This window comes from Neopsephotus bourkii, unplaced genomic scaffold, assembly GCF_033783945.1.
Source record: "Neopsephotus bourkii isolate Nb327-2 ecotype Australia unplaced genomic scaffold, CSIRO-AGI_Nbou_v1 NB_1508, whole genome shotgun sequence".
Classification (NCBI taxonomy): Eukaryota; Metazoa; Chordata; class Aves; order Psittaciformes; family Psittacidae; genus Neopsephotus; species Neopsephotus bourkii.
Window position 1 is genome coordinate 6,022,073 of NW_026901984.1, and position 20,423 is coordinate 6,042,495.

The following is a 20,423-nucleotide window of genomic DNA, read 5'->3' on the forward strand; positions in this document are numbered from 1 at the left end:
GGAGAATGAAGATCCTTAGAGCGGTAACTGGGCATCTAAGAGCATGAAGGACATTCTCTTAGGATCTGAAAGCAGTACAGGGAGGGAGGTGTGCTCAACACCACCATCGGTGCCCAGCTACCATCTGCAGATACATGCTGGGAGCTTCCCAGCACCTCCACCCCACCGGCCTGAAGCCACCCTCCAAGGGTCCTGGTGGAGGCCCAGGCAGCATCTAGGGGTGGTCCCTGCCATGTACTGAGATGGCAGCAGGCTCTGTCATGCCCCTGCTTTCCCACATCAAGCAGGCCCCACAAACATTTTATTATGAAGGAAAAAGAGCCACATACACAAACACAAAAGTACATATTTTGCTCTATTTTGAGACAAGGCAGGTGCTGCAGCACCTAGAAAACACCCTGGAGTCCCTGTGGCCAGGAAACGAGTGGGTGCTTCACACGCAGAGAGTTATTTCCAAAAGAAAGATATTTTAAAGCCCCAAGGAAGCACAAGCAGGTGGCACTGGGCAGCACTGAACCATGGGGTGAGGACCATCAGAGAAGGAGCTCGGCTCCATAGCAACAAAGAAGTTGCTCTCTGGATCACCATGGCCTCTCACACCCAGGCCACCATGGTGCCTCACACTCTGAAGTCCCTTGCAAGGTGAGACCTGCCATCTTGCCCCTATGGGGGACAGGCGCTAGGGCTTCACTGCAGCCTCCTGGTTGTTGCCATCCTCCAGCCGCCAAGGGCAATCGACATAGCGCAGCACCCCACTGACAGGGCAACGCTTGGCAGGATCTAGGGCTAGCAGGCTCCGCAGCATCAGGGCAGCCTCTGCTGTCAAGCGTTTCCAGTGGCGGGGCAGGTCCTCTTCCAGGCCTGTCTCCTGCCACTGCATGAAGTCCTCAAAGAAAGGGTCATCTGGCAGGCTCTGCTCCCAGGGGAAGTAGCCAGTCAGCAGGCAGAAGAGCAGCACGCCGAAGGCCCAGGCGTCCAAGCTGGTGTCAATGGGCACCCCCTGGGCATCAGCGGTGTTGCTGAGCTCCGGGGCGGTATAGGGGATTACCCCGGCCACCAGCTTGAGCTTGGTACCCTTGGGCCGTGTAAGCCCGAAGTCAGTCAGCTTGATGCGCCGACACTCAGGATCGAAAAGCAGCACGTTCTCAGGCTTGATGTCACGGTACACGAGCCCTCGGCTGTGGATGAACTCCAGCGCGCTCACGAGCTGCTTGGCACACTGCTTAGCGGCTGGCTCAGGGATCCCATCCTGCCCAGAGAGACAGACAGGCAGTGCAGAACACTCGTGACACCTTGGCAGCCCTGCTAGCTACGCTTCCAACTTCCTGCTCGGCACTGGGGAAGACCTTTGTATTTCTGGTGTTGCAAGCCTGAAGCTGTTTCAGTGCTGTAGGCACCAGTGTAACAGCCCATTGCCCTTACGCCCCTCTGACCCAGCCAGCCCGCACAGTGGACAAATGCTACAGTCCCAGTCCCCATGGCCTTGTATCAGCACTCACCCGGGGTTTGATGATAGAGATGAGATCTTTGTGCAGTGCTGGTTCGTAGAGGAAGCCATAGTACTGACTGGACTCGATGGCAATTCCAAACATGCCGATGATGGCAGGGTGGGTGGCAAGGGAGAGTGCCACGCAATACTCATACAGGAAGGTATGCAGCTTGGTACTGGCTTTGGGTAGCAGCTTGAGAGCCATAGGAGTCCCTGGGAATGGGAAGAGTGGGTTTGACTCTTCTGAAAGTCACTCTCCTCAAGGCCAAACTGAGAGGGAACTGAGCAGCCATGGAACTGGACACTTACAGCCACAGGGAGGTTTCTGACCCAAACCTTTGTGTAGATACATCCTGTGGACACCAGATCTGGGACAAGGTATTGCCACTGGTGTGGGTTTTGAGCCAGTCAGTGCACAGGAGCACTGGGCAACACCAGGGACACTCAGGCTACGTGGGCTCATCAGTCCAAACTGGGACTACTGGCGAAGAGTAGTGTCAGGGCTCTGTGGGCACTATTAGGCCTTAATGGCCTTGCCCAACTCCACCTAAGACCTTTACTCACACCCTCTCTCCAGGGGCCTTCAGGCACCATTTAAGCTCAGGCCTGGGGCTTCACTCCCTGCCTGTGCTACATGGTGGGAGTGCTGTTTTCCAGCTATATCACATCCGTGCTGATACCTAGTCCTATTGATCCTGACTTGTGGATTGACTTCCCAGCTTGACCCTGCACCTGCCTCATCACTGTAACTTTGCCTGATGTTCTGGGCTGTCCCCTGGGCACAACGGGAGGCTGTCTGGCTGGGGAGGTCCTGTCCTCAGTGTTCCCTGGGGAACCCCTGTGGTGCCTGGTGCCTGGCCCCAGGGAACCACTAGCCCACCCAACACCCTGGTGAATGAAGAGGAGACAAGGCATAGTGGTTCACAGGGCACAGTCAGTTCCTTACCTCTCTGCCTGTGGGTCACTAGCATCACGTGGCCATACTTGCCCCTGCCCAGCTCCCGAATAACCTCATAGTGCTCAGTCACCTCGGTGCGCACCAGGCTCTGAGCTGTGATCTCCAGGAGCTCCTCTAGCTTGGCTGGTGCCGCTGTCCCTGCCGCTGCTGCAGCCACAGCTGAGCTCTCGGCCATCGATGAGTGCTGCAGAAACACCACAGCCTGAGTCAGAAACATCACAACATGCAGAGAAAACCAGATCAAACTCGCCATGCAAACCATGGCATGGCAGTGGGTGCTTCTGCCACTTGGAGCCTGAGTGCTTTCACAGCTGTGCTAGAGTTGAGCTTGTGCTTTTATACAGTACACCCCTGGGCAGAGCCCCTCATCATGTAACAGGTCCCATATTGAAGAGAACCTCCATCAACCCTCTAATCCTTTCTGGCCTCCAGCCTCTTAACTGTAGTCCTGGAGCCTCTCTTTTCAAGGGCCTGGATCACCTTGCTGTGTCAGCTTGGCTTTCAGGCCTCCTCTTATTCTAGTCTCCAAGGTGTTAGGCAACAAGCAAAAACATAACAGTCCCTGATTATCAATCATGAGTGACCCGGTCATCTTACTGTCCTTAGCCTACTGCAGCAAGACCATGTCTCTCTACTAAGAAACTCACCCTCACTTCTTACTGAAGAAAGTCCTTGAGGTAGCAGCAGAGACAGACTTGCTCCTTAGGCAGCAGCACAGCTAGCCCATGACAAAAAAGGGATTACTAGTCAGGCAGTGTGCTCAGAGCAAGCCAAAGGGAGCTCAGTACCTCACATGCCTACTGACATTTCTGACGCAAAGTCACTCATCTGTGCAGCCAAGAAACCCGGGCAGGAAGGAAGCTTGGACATCAATGGCATTCTGACCTACAGCCAGCTGCTTCAGACCCATTTCAGAGAAATGTTTTTTAGCCCCCCAGCCAGCTACAAGGCAACATTTTAAGGCACCTATGGCACCACTCTCCCCCTGACTACCTCCCTGTGCTCTGAACGCAGGCACCCTGGGCCTGGGAGACCCTCCTGGCTTTGGAGCAAGGTCACAGAACCAAAGTCACAGCATGGTTGAGGTCAGAAGGTACCTCCAGAGATCACCTAGTGTAGTCTCCTGCTCAGAGGAAGGTTAACTATAGCAGGTTGCTCTGGACTGTGTGTGGCCCAGTTCCGATTATCTCTAAGGATGGAGACTCCACAGCTGCTCTGGGCAACTTGTTCCAGTGTTCGATCACCTTTATGGAAAAAAAGTTTTTTCTTATGCTTAAATAGCAATTCTGTATTTGAGGCCCACTGCCTTTTGTCTTGTCACTTAACACCAGTAAGAAGAATCCGGCAGTTTCTTTTTTACAGGTATTTATACACATCAACAAGATTATCCCATCAAGCTTTCTGCTTTTGAGGCTAAACAACTCCCAGCTGTCTTAGCATCTCCTTGTATGAGGTGCTTCACTATCTTAATCATTTTCACAGACTAGATTCATTCCAGTATTGTCCACACCTCTTTTCACTGAGAAGCCCAGAACTGGACCCAGATGTGGCCTTCACTAGTAAAGAGGAAGGATCATCTCCATTGACCTACTGGTAACACTGCCTAATGCAGCCCAGGGTGCAACCCAACAACCCAAGAGCATGAGGGCTGCAGCATTCTCAGATATGTCGTATACACTGTGCAATGAGACAGACCTCTAGTGTAAAACTGGTGGCTCGTTTCTGCACCTACAAACTCAGGACCACTTCCCATCAAACATTCTGACACACGACACCTTCAGAGGAGGGAATAAGACCTCACGTTGCTAAAAAGGAAGATGGCATCCTGGGAATATGAGTGGAAGCAGAAAGTATGAAGACTTTTCCCTTAGTTTTTACACTGTTCTGTCTGTGACCAGAGCTTATTACAGTTCCTTCAATTTTCAATTTCCAATAATTTTCAATTAATCTGGTCATTCTTAAGAATCCACTGATTTAGCAACAGAATTCTTTAAAACTAGGAAAACAACAAAAGGGCTGGATTTGTACATGAGACTGGGACTGCCTGTGGCAAAGTTCCCTTTCTTTTCCCTTCCTTCTTTCATAAACTGCATTAAGTCTTACCCAGTTCAGAAGTACAAAGTAATTTGCCCTACTTTTCTTCAAAGGCTTTGGCTCGGTGTGAGAGCCAACAGCAGTGAAAGTTAGCAAAGTCCGTGGGGAGTTCAACAATGAACTAGTGTATGCACAGGAGGGAACGAATGGAAGGCTGGTGAGAAACTCACAGAGAAAGTCTGGAAAGTATTTTAGAGATTTTCCTCTGATGTCCTCCTGCTTGCTGCCCAGCCAAACTGGTGCTGCCACGTTTAAGTGTTAAAACATATAGGTGAAAGAGCGTTTTAAAGAGACCTAGCTAGGAATACGGAGAAAAAAAACTCTTAAAGTGCAATAGACTTTTGAAAGACATAGACCTCCCTTGATGTTAAATAGGCTAAAGCCACAATAACCAGGGAGTGAAACAACAGAAGAGATGACTGCTTGTCTTGTGCGGAACACATTAGATTTATATCTGGGGGGAAGGGAAAAACCCAACTAAAAGATCTCTTCTGTAAGACAGTGTTTCTCCTATATCAAATTCATGGTCATGGACAAGTTCTTGTTAGCAAATGGTTCACAATCTTCTTGGATAACTTTATTTCTCAAACTTGAGGTAGATAAAATGTCTTCCATTGTAGGCTGGCCACCTGTTAGTGCTATCCAACCCAAAGGTTAGAATCTTCTCAGTGCATCCATTCACTGTATTAATCAATAATGATGTAATTTTAAAATACTTATTAATTTTATTTGTATTGAATTATTTTTATCTGATTCATCTATTCTCTTTTGAAATGATTCATTACTTCTATTTACTGTGTTAAATACTTCCTTTTGTAAATGGGAGGATATGCTTCTCTGAATATTCTTGGTTCTTACTCCAGCTTTGGGAGTCAAAACATTTCAGTTCATAAGCTTTTGCAGTTAAAAAATAATCCCGAAAACTCTTTTGTCCTTCCACTCCATGTTTCAAGTGAACTGCAGTATAGGTGCCAAGGATCCTTACTTTCATGCATGGCCCCAGTGGCATGGGAGGGCAGATTGTTTAGGTACAGAATAGACCATCAAAGTAAAATAGCCAGCATGGAAAAAAAGATCAGCCAGAGGATATGGGTAAAGTGTCTTGTGGGACAACGACAATATTGTGGGTCTGACGAGGGCTCCATATGAAGGAAGCCCCAGCTGCAGTCACTCCAGAAAAGTCTGCAGGCATTGGCCATTGCTACCCTTGAGGCAATTGATTACACTACACAGTCCATACTCCAGGAAATAGCTAAAGCTGTCAGGTCTTTCTCTGAGATACCACTGCCATTATATAGGAAGCTAAGTGAGGTCCAGGTTTGGGTCACTAGTGGGTAGAGCATGTCTGGGTACCCTGTTACCTTCTAGAGTGCCATCTGCCTTTTGCAGAGTGACAAACACTGAGGAGGAGGCCCCCAGGGCTCTGTCCAGGATGCACCCACTGTTTTGCTGTGCTGTATTGAAGTCAGCAGGTGGGGTCCTATTCAAAACTGTTCTTTCATCCACTATCCTTCCTGTGCTTCATCCCTCCTATAGGTCTTATTTCCAGGCTGTTAACATGTGAGAAACCCTAATTCCCCACAAGAGTTTCTCATTACAGCAGCAAGAAATTCACATCCTTTCCACGACCAGGAGATGCCTTCCAGCTTCCTGAGGAGCTGAGGAGGAGCTAGCCTATGAAGACACAGTGTCTTAGCTAGGTAATGTTATTCTGGTTCTTCAACCAAAATGATTAACATATTTGGTCCACAAAAGCACTCCATACATGTCAAGAGCCAAGGACAGTGTAATCTCTGTATAACAGAAATACTGCTATGATGGCAGAATCACAGAGGTGCTTAGGCTGGAATGGGGCCTTTTGACATCAGCTAATCCAATTCCTCAGCTCAAGCAGCAGCAGCTGAAGCAGGTTATATAGGAAGGTGTCCAGTTAGGTTTTTAGTATCTTCACAGATGGAGACTCCACAACCTCTCTGGTTGACACACTGAGAAGCTGCACTGCCTCATATATCCATCATGACTCCAGAGTTTTTCCAAATTACTGAGGGCACTGGGGGAAAAGCTCCACTTCCTCTTCACGTCCCTTTCTGGGTGTTGCCTGCTGCGTTTCTAAATACTTTCACAACAGCTTTTATAAATCCCATTTTGCTCAAATGGATTTAGTGTATCAAGTAATTCAGATCACTTGGTGTCTGTTGTTATCCAACCACCACAGTCATTCTGTCTAGGGGCTGTGGAAGGACCCTATCCATGGAGGTTTCCCATCAGCCTCTAATTCACTGGTGAGAGTTTGGAGCAGTTTTCAGACCAGTATTGGTTCAAACAGCACAGCCAGAAATATCCCATTCACTGACCATTCTCTGAAAGCTGTCTGTACAAATTAATTGTGCTATTGGTCAAAATCAATAAGCCTCATATTTTTAATGGATTTAAAAATAAGCATAGTACAGTGGAAATTATTGTCTTTTATTGGTGTCCTAACTCCACGCAATTAATTTTGTTTGATCCTGACCCTGTTAGTATACTTTTACCTTTGTCATTGATCTAGAAGAAAGCCCTGAAATCATACAGAAAATGTCTGCAAATGACACAACATGAGTTTGGGTAGATAATGCACTGCTTGGTAAAACTAGTGCATGCACATACACGCACACAAAAGTTTTTCAAATGACAAAAGAATTCAGGATTTTAGCCTGGCATTATGTGACAGGAAACAAAAACATCATATTAATAAAATAAATCTAAGTTCTTCATGTTGCTTTGTAAATAAAACAGGCACTATGTAAACCCAGAAATGTAGATCTGGTATAGCCTCACTTTGCAGGCCTTAGTATGTAGGGTGATACAGACTTGCACTAGAAAGAATCTACAGTGATATAGATATACATCTATGAGGATACAGATGCAACCCTAGAAAATTGGCACTACAAGGGTTAGTTACTTTTGCATTTACTTTGCTGAAGAGAATGTCCAAGAAGTGTCAGACACTGGAATCATCAGCAGCAAGAGGCAAAATAGCATTTTTCTGATGCTAAATTAGGAAAAACAAAAAATAAAGACAGATACAGCCGCTCAGCTTTACATAGACTGAGACGGATCATAAGACGAGATCTGTTCTGAGGCGAAGTGCCTCCTACAGTGAACTCTGGTTTCTGCAGAGGTTCCTACACACAGATGCCCTGAGACAGTCTGAAATTTAATCTCTGAAAATCAGCTGAGTTAGGAAAGCTGTATTTCTGAAAAGCTGGCCACCTGCTAACGACATCTTCACTAGAATTGAGAACACTGTGCACCAGTGGGGTTTGTGTTTTGATTAGAAATGTATTCCTTCCATGTGCTCTGCTTTGCATTCTTATTTATTTACTTTTCTGTGATTTTTTTATAATATTAAAAACATACTGATGTGAAAGGATGGTTTCTAGGGTAAATTTCCTGAACTCCTCCGGAGGATAGCCGATGGGTGAACAGAACTAGCTACTAGATGCTTTCTATATTTTAACAGTATCGGTGAAACCATAGTTCAGCAAGCTTGAGCTGGTGTTATTCATGGTTTGATGGAAAAAAGGACTAGAGAAGAACCATGAGAATGACAGAATGACAGTGGGGCTTCCAATTACAGGGGAAACTTCCAGGCGAGCGGTCTTTAGCTTATCAAACAGAGAGAAAAGAAGTTACTCCGTCATCTATGAGTACCTTTGTGGGCAGTAGAATTTCACCACAAAGGGTTCTCCCTTAGTAAAAGCATTATAATTAATAAAAGCTTTATAATAAAACGAATAGCTGAAGCTGAAACGAGGCAATTTCAGAGCTCAGTCGCAGGGCATATTTTGTGAAGAAGGACATTTATCCTTGAAAATCTCATCAGAGTGGAAGAATATCCTTCCATCTCTGGAACTTTCAACTCAAGAATGGCACTATTTTTTTTCCCTATAAGGTCCACTCCAGTGCAAACCACGTTTAATACACACAAGGGACCTGAGCAGATTATCCCTGTGGTTGTTTCTGGCCTTTCTGGGGGCATGTTTACGGGGTCCTTTCTAAAAGCGGTCAGCAGGCTACTGCTTAATCTCACTGTGGAGAACCACATCACCGTCCCTTACAGAAACGCGTATCGCACTTCTCGGGCAGAAACCTAACAGCGTCCCCAGAGAGAGACCTGTAAGCCTCTCCCCAGCAAGCAGTATACCACAGTCTCCATCCACATAGCAGCCTCCTCGGTCAGAAGATGGCACACACAGCCTCACTGGGATCAAGCGCCATCACACCCTCCTCCCAAGCAACCAGCCAGCACTACGGCACCATCTCACTGGACACAACTAGACAAAAACCAACCTTTGGGGCAGAGACACCCAAGGAGTTCACCATCAACCAGATGTGGGAAATGGGTGCACTCCATGTTCTGCCAGCACGCTACGCCAGAGTCTCCAAAACCAGTTTGTGAGGGGTGGGTGCCCTTCTATGCTCCTGTCCAGTCTCCTTCATCCCGCTACGGCTGTAACTCCTCTTCCCACACTCCTTCCCTGTCCGCACGAAGCGGCTCACCTCCTCCAGCAGCACAGCACAGCACAGCACAGCACAGCACAGCACTGCCAGCCAGCCGTGGACTCCCTCGCTCCTCCAGCCGCGGACACCAGGCTGGGTTCCGCCCGCACGGAGCAGCCGGAGGGGGCTGCCAGGCATTACGGGGCTAAGCGTGACGCTCCGCCCCTTCCCCCTGCCTCTGGTCCTGGGGGCACGCTGCCTCCCTGCTGAAGGTGACCTCCAGGAGGGAAGAAAAGAGGGGGAGCCGGGGGAGGAAAGGGGGTATCCATCTGCCCTGTCTATGGAGAGGGAGGTGTTGCATGGATCAGAGCGAGTGGTTGTTTCTGCTCTAGCCATACCATCATAAGCCCAAGGGACCCTTCAGCAGACCCACCCTTTTCAGCCCTTCCCTCCAGCCTGGGCTCTCATTACAGCTGAGGGAGCAAAGCAGCTCCCTGACCTGGTGCATGGGCCTTGCTCTGGGGCTGTGCCAAGTAAGAGTCCCGGATGGCAGGGCTCAGAATGACCGTGGGCTGCCAGAGCTTGCCCTTGGCTACCAAGACGGCCCGTGTCAGTGAGTGTTAAGAGACCAGGCACAAACTACAACTGGTTCAAGGTCCCTTCAAGGGGCCCAGTGGGGTCAGACTCCTCACACACACCATTACCACAGAGCATTACGATGAAGCTGAAATTATTAATGACAACTACAGTGACTTGCAGGCATTTCACCTCTTCTCAGTACCTGCACCCAGGCCATAGTCCTGTGCCAAAGTCCGCTTTCTTCCATGTGAGTGTGGAGAGGAAAGCAGCTCCTGGGGTCATGGTCACAATGCAGGTCCTCGATCTTGGCTCTGAGGCACTGTTTCTTTCTCCTGAGGAGACAGATCAGGCTGTATATCTGCAGCAGTGATGCGTGCAGCTGTGACACAGGCCTCCCTGTTCCCTGGAGCTGGGGCCACACAGGGGACCTGTCGGGCTTGAGCTGCTCTGATAAGCCTCTGTGCTCCCTCTGAAGATGCAGTTTCATGAGGAAGGCTGAAAGGACAGAGGTAAAAGACAATGTCCCAGAAAGGAACAGAGCAGCCCCATAACCATAAGTACTCTGGGTCTCCAGTGCAGGTAATTGCTCTCTCTTCAGAGAGCAGGCAAGAAGATTCAGTCCTGAGTAGCAGTGAGGCTCCCAGCCATCCCTGTGCTTCTGGATAAGATGTGGGGACTGAGGTTGTGGTGCTGATGGTCTACAGGTCTAGTGCTACTCCAGGCTGTTCATTCTTGGAAGGATGCTCCACAGACTGGGAAAGGCCTTCAATGTGCTGGTAAAGCAGGTGCAGTGAAGGGACCTAATCAAGAAGGACTCCCACACCTCTTTAATACTTCCTTCTCTTCCCTTATCCCTCTTCCTTAGCATACACACAACAGCCCACTTCACTCCCATTAGAATAGCAACAGTTCTTCAGGTACACACCGTACACAGCTCTAAAGGATCAGGGTTGTCAGTGCTCAAGCCAGATGATACCAGAGGTACGGTTGCAATTAGAACACTGCCCCTTCAAAGAGAAGTTTGCCCTGCTCCAGCAAGCACCTGAAGAGCCCCTGATGACGAGACTGGCTGTTCCAACACACCCTTAGCAGGACACTCAGTTTCTCCAGTGTTGGCTTTAGTGTGAACCCTTTTTCACAGTGTCCCTAGCCAATGACTCTGGTGATTTCCACAGGAGGTAAGTTGGGTAAGTTGTACTGCTGTTTCAGAGTTACACAAACCCACATCATTCCGTACTATGAGAGGCACCAACAGCATCTAGAGGGATGAAAGACTTGATGCCATTTGAACCCAAGAGAGCACTCATTGGTGATATGGAGGCTTATTAGCAAGGGCATGTGTGAGAGAAAGCTGCTGAAATACAGACATCAAGCTCCTTTACCAGAATCTAAATGGCACTGCTGTTTCAATATTGTAGTCTATGGCAATACTCAGTTTATCTGTATATATTCAAATGGACCATAAGCATTTACCCAGTGCATCACTGATGGCAGCTTTTCATACAGTCACTATGCCTTAATTTCCAGCACTCAATTTTACTCAGCCCTTTTCAGAGCCAGCTTTGCCTGATGCTGAGATGGGAATAGCTCTTTGACTTTCCCCATTGACTTCCTACTTCTACTAACAATTCTGTGAGCTGCCAACACTTTTGTCCCCTTCAGCTTCAGCAGGCAGGCAAGCAAGCAGGGTGCTACAGGGTGCTGCAGGGTGCTGTAGGGTGCTGTAGGGTGAGGAGTGCCTCCTGGACAGAGAGCTGGGGCCCTTGGCTCTCCTCGGCATAGGCAGGGTGCTCAGAGGAGCCCACCAGCTGCGCCGACCATTTGTGCTGAGGTCATTCAGAGCTACCCCATCGCTGAGGAATCTGCTGGCCTCCTTCCTGACAGTGCCGTACAGCGTCCCACCTCTCCTGCCAGCTATCACAGCATGCTCGTGCTGAGCCTAGGCCCTGCTCCCCAGAAGTACTTCCCAGCCATGCTCCCCAGCTTTGGCAAAGCCCCTTGCACCCAAAGCCTCTGGTCACCCATTGACCACCATATCTGCTCCAAACACCCTGTGTTGATTGCAGAGCGGTTGCAGGAGGCAGTGCTAATCCACTGGAATCTGTGAGCACTGATCCAAATGCCTCAGAGCAATGTTGAGGCGGTGCCCTTCTACCCCAGCACAGGGAGAGGCACTCACAATAGCTGCGTTTTTAACCTTTTCTATTGTAATCTCTCCCAGCCTGTCCTCCAGGGCTTAAAACAATATACAATAACCAGTATTTAGCATGCACATTAGCCTTCTTCCTGAAGCTCAATGACTTTGTCATCACAGGTACAGCCAGGCACTGCCCAGGTGCCAGGGTGGGCTTTTCCCATAGTTTTGCACAAGGTGAGAGCAGGACAGGCCCAGGAATAGACTTGGGTTCAGCTGAGCTCACTCATCAGGTAAGCTTGTCCTGACGAAGCAAGTCCAAGGTCCACCTGAGAACCCAGGGGTCAGGGTCAGTCAGTGGCAGCCAGTGCTGGACACAACCCAGTGATTGCCAGGCAGGTCTGAGGTCAAGACAGGAAGTCAGTCCATGTGCCAGGCTCCAGAGACACTGTGTCTATGGACAGACACAGCTGTGAAAGAGATGGAGGTAACCATGATACAGTTCAGACAAAGACTAAAAACCCAGGGCTGAGCTGAAATGGGGCTCCTCGTCCCATAGGCAAAGGTTGCAGGTGGAGGCTGGTCAAAGCCATCAAGACCTATCAGTGCCTTTGGGACAAGACAAAACTATGGCTTCTGCCTACTTCTTAATTTTTCAGCAGCTTCATGTCTGCCTCTAATAATGGACTGGAAGGCAAAGGATGCTTCTAGTCCCTGAGGAACACTGATCTCTCCTGTGCTTCCTCACCTCATTTCTACAGCTTCATCTTCACAGAGCAGCCAGCCAGTGCTCTGCAAAATGTCTTCCACCAACCAGACTCTAGGGACCAGTGCTGCTGGGATAGCGTCCCAGTGTCAGTCTCATCTAATGCCAAGGCACTGCACAGGCCTCTCCTTGGACTGTCCACAAAGTTAGGAAGCAGAGAGAGGTCCCACATGGGGTGCCAGCAGCGAGTGCCTGCTTTCTGACATGTCTAGGTGGCCAGGAAGGGACTAGGAATGCTCATGGCTGAACGTTTGGGGCACACAGGTCAGCTGGGCTTTGGCACTGCGAGGGGTATCATAGTATCACAGTGCCAGGAGGCCCATCTTGATGCCAGTTCATGCTTCCCCAGGGCAGCTTTAGCCAAGATCATTCCTGGAAAAATGTTCTCCTGGGTTAATGATTGGACTTGATGATCTTAAAGGTCTTTTCCAACCTAGTTCATTCTGTGATTCTGTGATTCCATGAAAGACATCCAGTGGCATAGGCTCCTGGCTGCCTGCAACACTGCCTTCTTCTCTAAAGAAAAGATGACAGAGAAGAGAAACCGTATTAGTTATAATAAATAGGTATAATAAAACCTTGAGGGGAATAAATAAGGTGAAAATAAATTACTGCTCTCTGTCTCTTCAAAAGATAAGACATGAGAACTAGGGGCAAGTCCAAGCAAGCACAAGGCTTCCCCCCACAGCACACCTTCAAGCCATGGACACCTTGCCTCAGAAGAGTGTGGGTAATAAACACTTATGTGGTTTCATAAAATAACTGGATAGAGATGCTGCAGAGGACATGCACAATTAAATACGAAGATTCAACATCTGTCTCAGGCTGCTGGAGGCTAGGAGTATATACGGGGGATTTACTACATACTTCCTTGCTCTTTTATTTTCCACGAGGAATTTGCCACTGGACAGTCTCACAGGCAGGATGTATCATTAAACAGTGTTTTATTCTGATCTGGTTCAACCATTCTCATTCATCGCACTAATGCAATGTTCATTATGCTGCAGCACCCCTCGAGCACAGCTAGCAAGGCAATAAGCCCCTGTGCAACCACTTCTCCCAAAAGAGCCCCATACCTGCTATTTAAATAGCTAGTGAGTGATTGTCTGTCCTGGGCTAGCTCGTCACCTCTGCAGTCTCTCCCTGCCAGGTTGACAGCTTTCAGACATGCCAATCTCCTTAACCTGATGAGATGTTGCATGGACGTGCATGGCATGGATAGGGGTTTCAACTTCAACATCCCTGCTACCACAATTCACAGAGAAAAAAAGAGGCAGGACAGCTGTAGCAGCCCTGGGGCAGACCCCCGTCCCTGCTAGCCTGGTTTTACCTTCCTGCTGTAGGAAGGTAAACCCTGTAGGAGCTGTAGGACCTGCCTACTGCTGTGGTCCCTGGAGATAATTGTTTGCATAGCCCATGCAGGAAGCTTCCCTCTCAGGGATAATCTGCATATATGACACAAGCTATAGGATGTCCAGCTGTGCTCTGTCCCCAGGGAAGCTCACGTACAGTTTAAGTCTTCCAGAGAAGAGACCACATGAGAACAGGCTTCACTCATGGGAGGTTCAAAGTCCTCCCTCATCAGAGAGTCAGAGAGAGCTGCAGGTGCAGGGATATTAGCAGGGATTGTTCCAGAGACAAAAGGAACTGATCCTCCAGAATAACCCTGAGCTGCCTCGCCTTTATACCCTCTCATAGCCAGTGGCTCCATCAGTTCTCAGCAACCAGACATACCTTGTAAAGCATTCCCACACTTTGTGGAGAGGCTTCTCTCTTCTAATCCTCAGTTCTGAATCACAGAACCAGGCAGAAAGGATACATCCAGGATAAACATGTCCATCCTGTTGTGTCTTGGACATTACTGTTTCTGACAGTGCAAACAGAAATCTGTGGAAGGATGTACTGAGCAGGTTTGGAAAACTCGTGAGTAGGCTTGGCCAGTAAGAGTTCTTTTGTACCTCCATCAATCCATCATAACTCCGGCACTTAAACAGAGCTGTTTCAATTTGCAAAACCTTTTGGCTTATACTGCACTTATATTCCAAAGAAGGTAAGTTCAGAATTATTGCAGGATGAACAGAAACTAGTCCTAGAACAATAAGAAAAAACAAACCAACCCCCCCAAAAACCTACAACCAACATAAAATAGTAAGAACTTGAATCCACAGATATTTCTTAAAGGATTTTATTTCCTGGATGCTTCTAAATACACCATTTTAACAAAAACTCAGGGAGGGAGGTTGTCCACAGACTTCCTAAAACCACACGTGCCAGTAATCTCTGGAGGAACCCAGAATACCCAAAGTGATTGTGTATCATTGCTCAGCCATCTAGTTTCCTGAGATATTGCTGCTCTTTACCATTGTGCCCATTTAGTTCAGTACCAGCTCACTTCTGCTGAAAAACCTCACAGCTTGCCTAGGCTAACAGAGATCATAGGCTTGCACTACAGGAAGCTGGTCTTCCCACACAAGCGCACGTATATGAGTTTGCTTAAGGCATCACTATGAGCATCAGTCTTTTGCTGAGATGAAATTCAAAGTGCTTCTCTCCACAGCCACCGACCCAGACTTGTGACCATGGCCAGCTGTCAGTGATAAAAACAGGACATTAAGTAGATATTTTCCTCCATTAGGAAAGATGCAGATTAAAGCTTCTTCTATAATGGCCATATCAAGTCTTTAAAAACTATCCATCTGTTGGGGTCCCTGTGCTATACTCTGCTAATCCTTCGGAGGAGGAAATGGTTAGGGTATTAGTGATGATCTCGCTGGAGCACAAATTAGGTGCCTCTGTGTAATGTTGCCCAATGGCTCTCAGCCACAGCTTTGAAAGCTGAAAGCTTTCCAGCTAATGCATTATTTTCTTTCAGTGATCTCATGTCTAAAGAATCATTTCCTTTGTCTTAGGCTCTCCCATGGGGTCAGTAAATTCCACATTCAAAGAAGATTTTAATTCCTTGGTGAGTGACAAGCGGGAATGGCAATTTGAGCCCTAATCCCCCTCTTGAGTAGTGAATGGAGCGTCTTATCATTAGTACATCAGACAGATGCAGTCAACGATATCATGAGAATAGCAAACACCAGCAATCTGAGCCAGCTGGAAAACAATAAGACTTGGGATGGTCCCCTCTCCCCTCCATCAGCCTGCATCCCTCCTACTAGTGTAGCATGAACAGTACAGACATCTTGCTTTTCCTTTCTCTTCCAGCTATTTTCCTTCCTTCTAGACCGACCATTCCCCAGTTTGCGGGGGGGGGGCGAGGGAAGAATATTTAAAAGTGTTCCTTTTTATTAATTCCTGATTTATTTCTTTCCTTTCAAATTATTTTCTAGCTCCTTGTCTTTCTACTGAAACTTGCTGACATTCTTCTCTTTAGTCCCCTTTGCATGTACCACTTGGCATCAGCCCAGCAGCATAAGGACATCTGGAAGACAGTGAAATAAGGGCCTAGCAAGGGAAGGGGTTGGGTGAGATCCCAGAAGAATCCCAGATGCCATTGCTCGCAGTCTGATGGGCAAGGGCTTAGTGACAGCAAGGACTGTTTATCTCTTCAAATCTCTAGGGCACCTGGAAATAGAAATGTCCCCTGCCTTGCCTCTCCTGTGCTGACCCACTGCCTTCCCTTTGAAGCAGATCTCCCTTTATCTCTCTCCACAGAGGGGCTCTACCTCCACTTAGTACTGCTGGCTTCTGTTCTTGTCCAACCGAGGTATCTCTGCTAAAGTTATCAAGTGTGCAGCCGGGGCTAATTTTTGGGACAATAAGTTGGGGAGACAGAGGGGAGACATGGGATACCCATGCCTTTCAGGAAGCACCATCACTGCCAGTGTCTTTTCCCACTTGGGCACCCCACTTCTGCATGTCCTGCCTTACCATCTGCCTCTTACCTGCTTCACTTACCTATTTGTTTTTTCAACTCTCTATCCTCGCACACAGAAAAGACATGTTCAGCAGGTCCTTGACAAGCAAAAACATATCTGCACAGGTAAGATGTACATGGACTAGTGAAGGTGATCTTCAAGGGTCAGCCTTAGGTCTCTTTTCCTCTTGTCTTACTCCCTGCTCTCTTCAGTGCCTGTCTCCCGCACCTTTCCCTTTCACAGCCAGCCATGTGCTCCCTCTTCATCCCACCCAGTAACTCTTCACTTTTTGCCTGTTCCAGTTTCATCAAAGACTCCTTCTTCTCTCTCCTTCCAGAAAGACCCTATAGCTGTGCCATCTCTTCTTGTTCTGTGGTCTGTGTTGCTCTACCTGTAGTCACTTACCATAGGTAGCTGCTTGCAGACATTTAGTTGGCAAAAAGTGAGAAAGTTGAAGAGAGAGATGTTATACAGATAGATAGTTAAGGCTGGGTCTCAGCAGTATTTTGCAGAGGCAAAAAAAGACAGGATTATCTGCACTCTAGTCATGTTCCCAGCCACTGCAGTACAAGCCCTTTGGCTTTTGACCCAGGTTATCTCTATGTCTCTCAGAAACAAAAAATCTGAGTAAAGTTAGAGCTAAACCAGCTGGGTGAGCAAAACAGGGAAAATCTGGGACAATAATAAGCACACATTCTACTCTAACCATCTGGTGGGCTCACCTCACCTTACACTGCTAACCTACCCCAAGCTGCTAGGCTGCTGCATGTAGCTACTCACAGTGGCAATCCTTCTCACAGGGACAATTTTCACAGCTCACTGCTCTCTAAAGCAACATCACAGAGCACTATGAAGTACAGTATTTGCAAATATATGCAACAACATACAAACTACTCCTTCCCCCTGCATCTCCTTCTGGTTGCAAACACCAATGCCTACAAACTACTTTCAGGTTTTTGCCCAAAAGAGTCAGAGGAGGCAATAATGTTTTGTCTTTACTGAAGGACAGGGGATTTTTACTTGTGGTTAGGCACCCATCTGAGGTACCTTGGCAACTTTCTTCATTTTCTAAGGACTCTGGGGAAAAAGAAAGAACCTTAAAGAAATCTTCAACAGTCCGTAAGCTCAACACCTGGAAGAAAAACTGAAGAACAGTTTAATAGTGCAGTTGGGATATTTTGCAATCCTCTTAGCAAATAACATTATGACAGTTTTTCTGAAGTTCATGGCAAGCTACCAGCCCAGATGCAAAATTCCCTCACTAGCTCTTAGTACAGCAGTGGCAGGAAGGGAAGGAAAGAAAATATATTGCCACAGGTGCCACCATCTGCTCCATCGTCTGAAAGGAGAACTTTGTTTTAGAGCTTCATTAGCCCATTTCATTCTCCACTTTCTGAAATCCAGTATTCGGTAATCTGCTGGACTTTGATATACTTCAGTGCCAAAGATGAGAAATGGGCAAATAAGTAACATGTGCTGAGGAAGGTTTCTGAAGGCATAAAGAGGAGGTAGGCACTAAACCCCCATGGGAGTCCTGCAGCAAAAGTACTTATTGTGAGTTTACCTTTATGTTTTCTTACCTTACATGAAACAAAGCTAGATTGGTTTGTGTCCCTGTGGTAAAACCACCTACCTGAAATATGGCCCCCTCACTACACCTTTCTAGAGGCTAAAGCTACTACTCACTGCCTGTGGTGAAACACATTGGAGTCTCATTAATTAAAGGTATGAAGTCCAGTTTGATTAAAACCTATGCTACGTAGGCAAATACAGTCCTAAATAACAAACTTAGTATGCCTGTGGATGTGGCCAAAATGAGTTACAGTGAGGCCTTCAGATGGGCAGGAGCTGAATTTACAGGTGTAGTCACCTTTACAACATCTTTCATCAATTCTCCAAGTCCCAGCAAGTTCAACTTCTGGTCAGCCTGCCAGCCCCGAAGCATCACTAATCCAGCCCAGCAATCATTCGGCTTTCTCCCTACAGCCTGCTCTGTCTGCAGTGACAAAAAACCCTCCAAGACACATCAGCAGAGTTCCTCTGAGCCAGAGGTTGCCGCTGAGGAAGGAGAACTACTCCTCAAGCTAGCACAGCTGGCACTGTACAGAGGGACATATGTTTAAAGGAAGTGCACAGTCTGTTATGCACAGATGCCATTCTACCTGCAGGCTAGAAGGTATTAGGTATTTCTGTACACTGACTGAGTGCACATTACTTTGCGGACACATTGGCATGTGCATTTATGTGGGTGGATGAGTCATGGGGATGTGCTTTTCTTTGTCCTTGGTGACTATGGGCAGTACACTAAAAGCCCATTCCTGCTTGGAGTTTAGGAGTCAGAAAAGCTGAGGAAAATAAGACAAAACAGTGACTGTCTGGTTTAGACATCACAGTAAAAAAATACAGTAAAAAAAATTGTAAAGTAATGCTAACCTGACAGAAAGAAATGCAAAAATGAAGCAAAGAGTCATCTTGTTGATTAAAAATTGCTGCCATAAAGATTAAACTGAAACCCCATAAAAGAGATCCCACTCAGTGTGTAAAAAAAGTAAACAAGTACAGAAGAGCTAGAAGTTAAGTCTGTGCATTAAACAAAGATATCAGATGCTACCAAAACACTTGAGCCAGAGAGAAGAAATCAGAATCTGGAATTCAAATTCCAAGAAGGCAGAGGATCCAGTGGTTCAGATTCAAGCTGTGGCTGACTATTTTCTCTTTTATAAAGGACCTTCATCTGCTTGTGAAGAGGAGCTTATCAGCAGTGGGCAGGATATCATAGAATCATAAAATCATTTAGGTTGGAAAAGACATTTAAGATCATTGAGTCCAGCCATAAACCCAAAGCTGCCAAGGTCCCCAGGTGCCACATATTCACATCTTTTAAATACCTCCAAGGATGGTGACTCCATCACTTCCCCTGAACTGATCTAAAGTTAATAGGAAAGTATTTACAAGACAGCACAACACCCAAAGGAAAAAAAAAAAGCATCTGCTTGAGGTCCCCTAATCAGGCGTCACATATCTACTATGCCTACCCCACTGTTGTTCTGCAGCTGATTCACCTTGTATCAAGGCTGCTAGGCTCAGTAGAAATGAACATTATAAACCTGAGTTTGTAATGTATAATATACATCTGTTTGTCAGTGCTCTCTAGACACAAAGGATATTCTCAAATACAAGTTTTGAGAATGTGTGTGGGTTTTAGTAAATTAAATATTAACACTGGCAAAATGCTGAGTTTTCCATCTTAGATGCCATATTTCTCAAGTACATAAACCAAATATATAATGAAATAAAATACCTGTCCTACAGCCGTTCTCAATTCTCCAAGGTCAATGAATTTTGACAAAATAGTCCTCAGTTTCACAGTCTTCCCTTGTCTCAGGATTAATTTGGCAAAGCTTAGCTGAATTCCCTGAGACATCTATTCATTGACATAAAAACCAAACTGTAATGGTTTGCCAGCCAAGATACTACCTTCTAAGAAACCAAGGCTCTTCTATTTAAAATCCATGTGAGACAGTAGTTGTAGGGAGATCAGTTTCATCATCTCTGTCTGTTCTCATAGCAATGGGGCACAAATCCATAGCTGGGATTTTGAACTGACTTTATAGACTATCTGAACCACAAACCCACATTGCTTTCTTCCAGGAAGGTTTGTACATGGCTATCCTCCCGTTACCCCAGAGCTGCACAGGCACATGTATCAGATGTGTCTTCACAAGTGGAATAAAGGTATCTGCAGTTCTCCCATGTCAAACTGTTTCTGTTCTATGTATGATGAATCTAGAACCATGTCAGAACTGGCAGGAAGCACAGAAGTTGCTGTCTGGCTCTTCCCTCCATCTTTAGGTCACTGGAAGCTGCACAGATCCAGCCCAAGGGCAAGATCAGGGAGGGCATCATGGAACTTCCCACTTTCCATGAGGAGGTACTATTTTTACCAGCATGACTCATGACAACAGCACCCTGCAGGCCTGAAGAGACTTCTCCTGTGCTGGCTGGACCCACTGAGATCAGACTTACCTTTCCTGAAATCAAAGAGCAAGGAGATGGGA

General features: G+C 47.0%; 1 protein-coding gene across 2 annotated transcripts; it reads right to left on the bottom strand.

The window, feature by feature from the left end:
• Positions 1 to 336: 336 nt before the first annotated feature.
• LOC133221066 (serine/threonine-protein kinase SBK2-like) lies at positions 337 to 3,981 on the bottom strand. Of its 2 annotated transcripts, XM_061369670.1 has the most exons (4): positions 3,095 to 3,981; positions 2,436 to 2,631; positions 1,500 to 1,702; positions 337 to 1,249 (listed from the first exon to the last, which is right to left on the bottom strand). In XM_061369670.1, exons 2-4 carry the CDS (start codon positions 2,620 to 2,622, stop codon positions 680 to 682), a joined length of 960 nt encoding a protein of 319 aa, XP_061225654.1. In that variant the 5' UTR covers positions 2,623 to 2,631; positions 3,095 to 3,981; the 3' UTR covers positions 337 to 679. The 2 variants fall into 2 exon arrangements, with proteins under 2 accessions (XP_061225654.1, XP_061225653.1); XM_061369669.1 differs by lacking the exon at positions 3,095 to 3,981 and having other exon boundaries at positions 2,436 to 3,080.
• Positions 3,982 to 20,423: the final 16,442 nt, after the last annotated feature.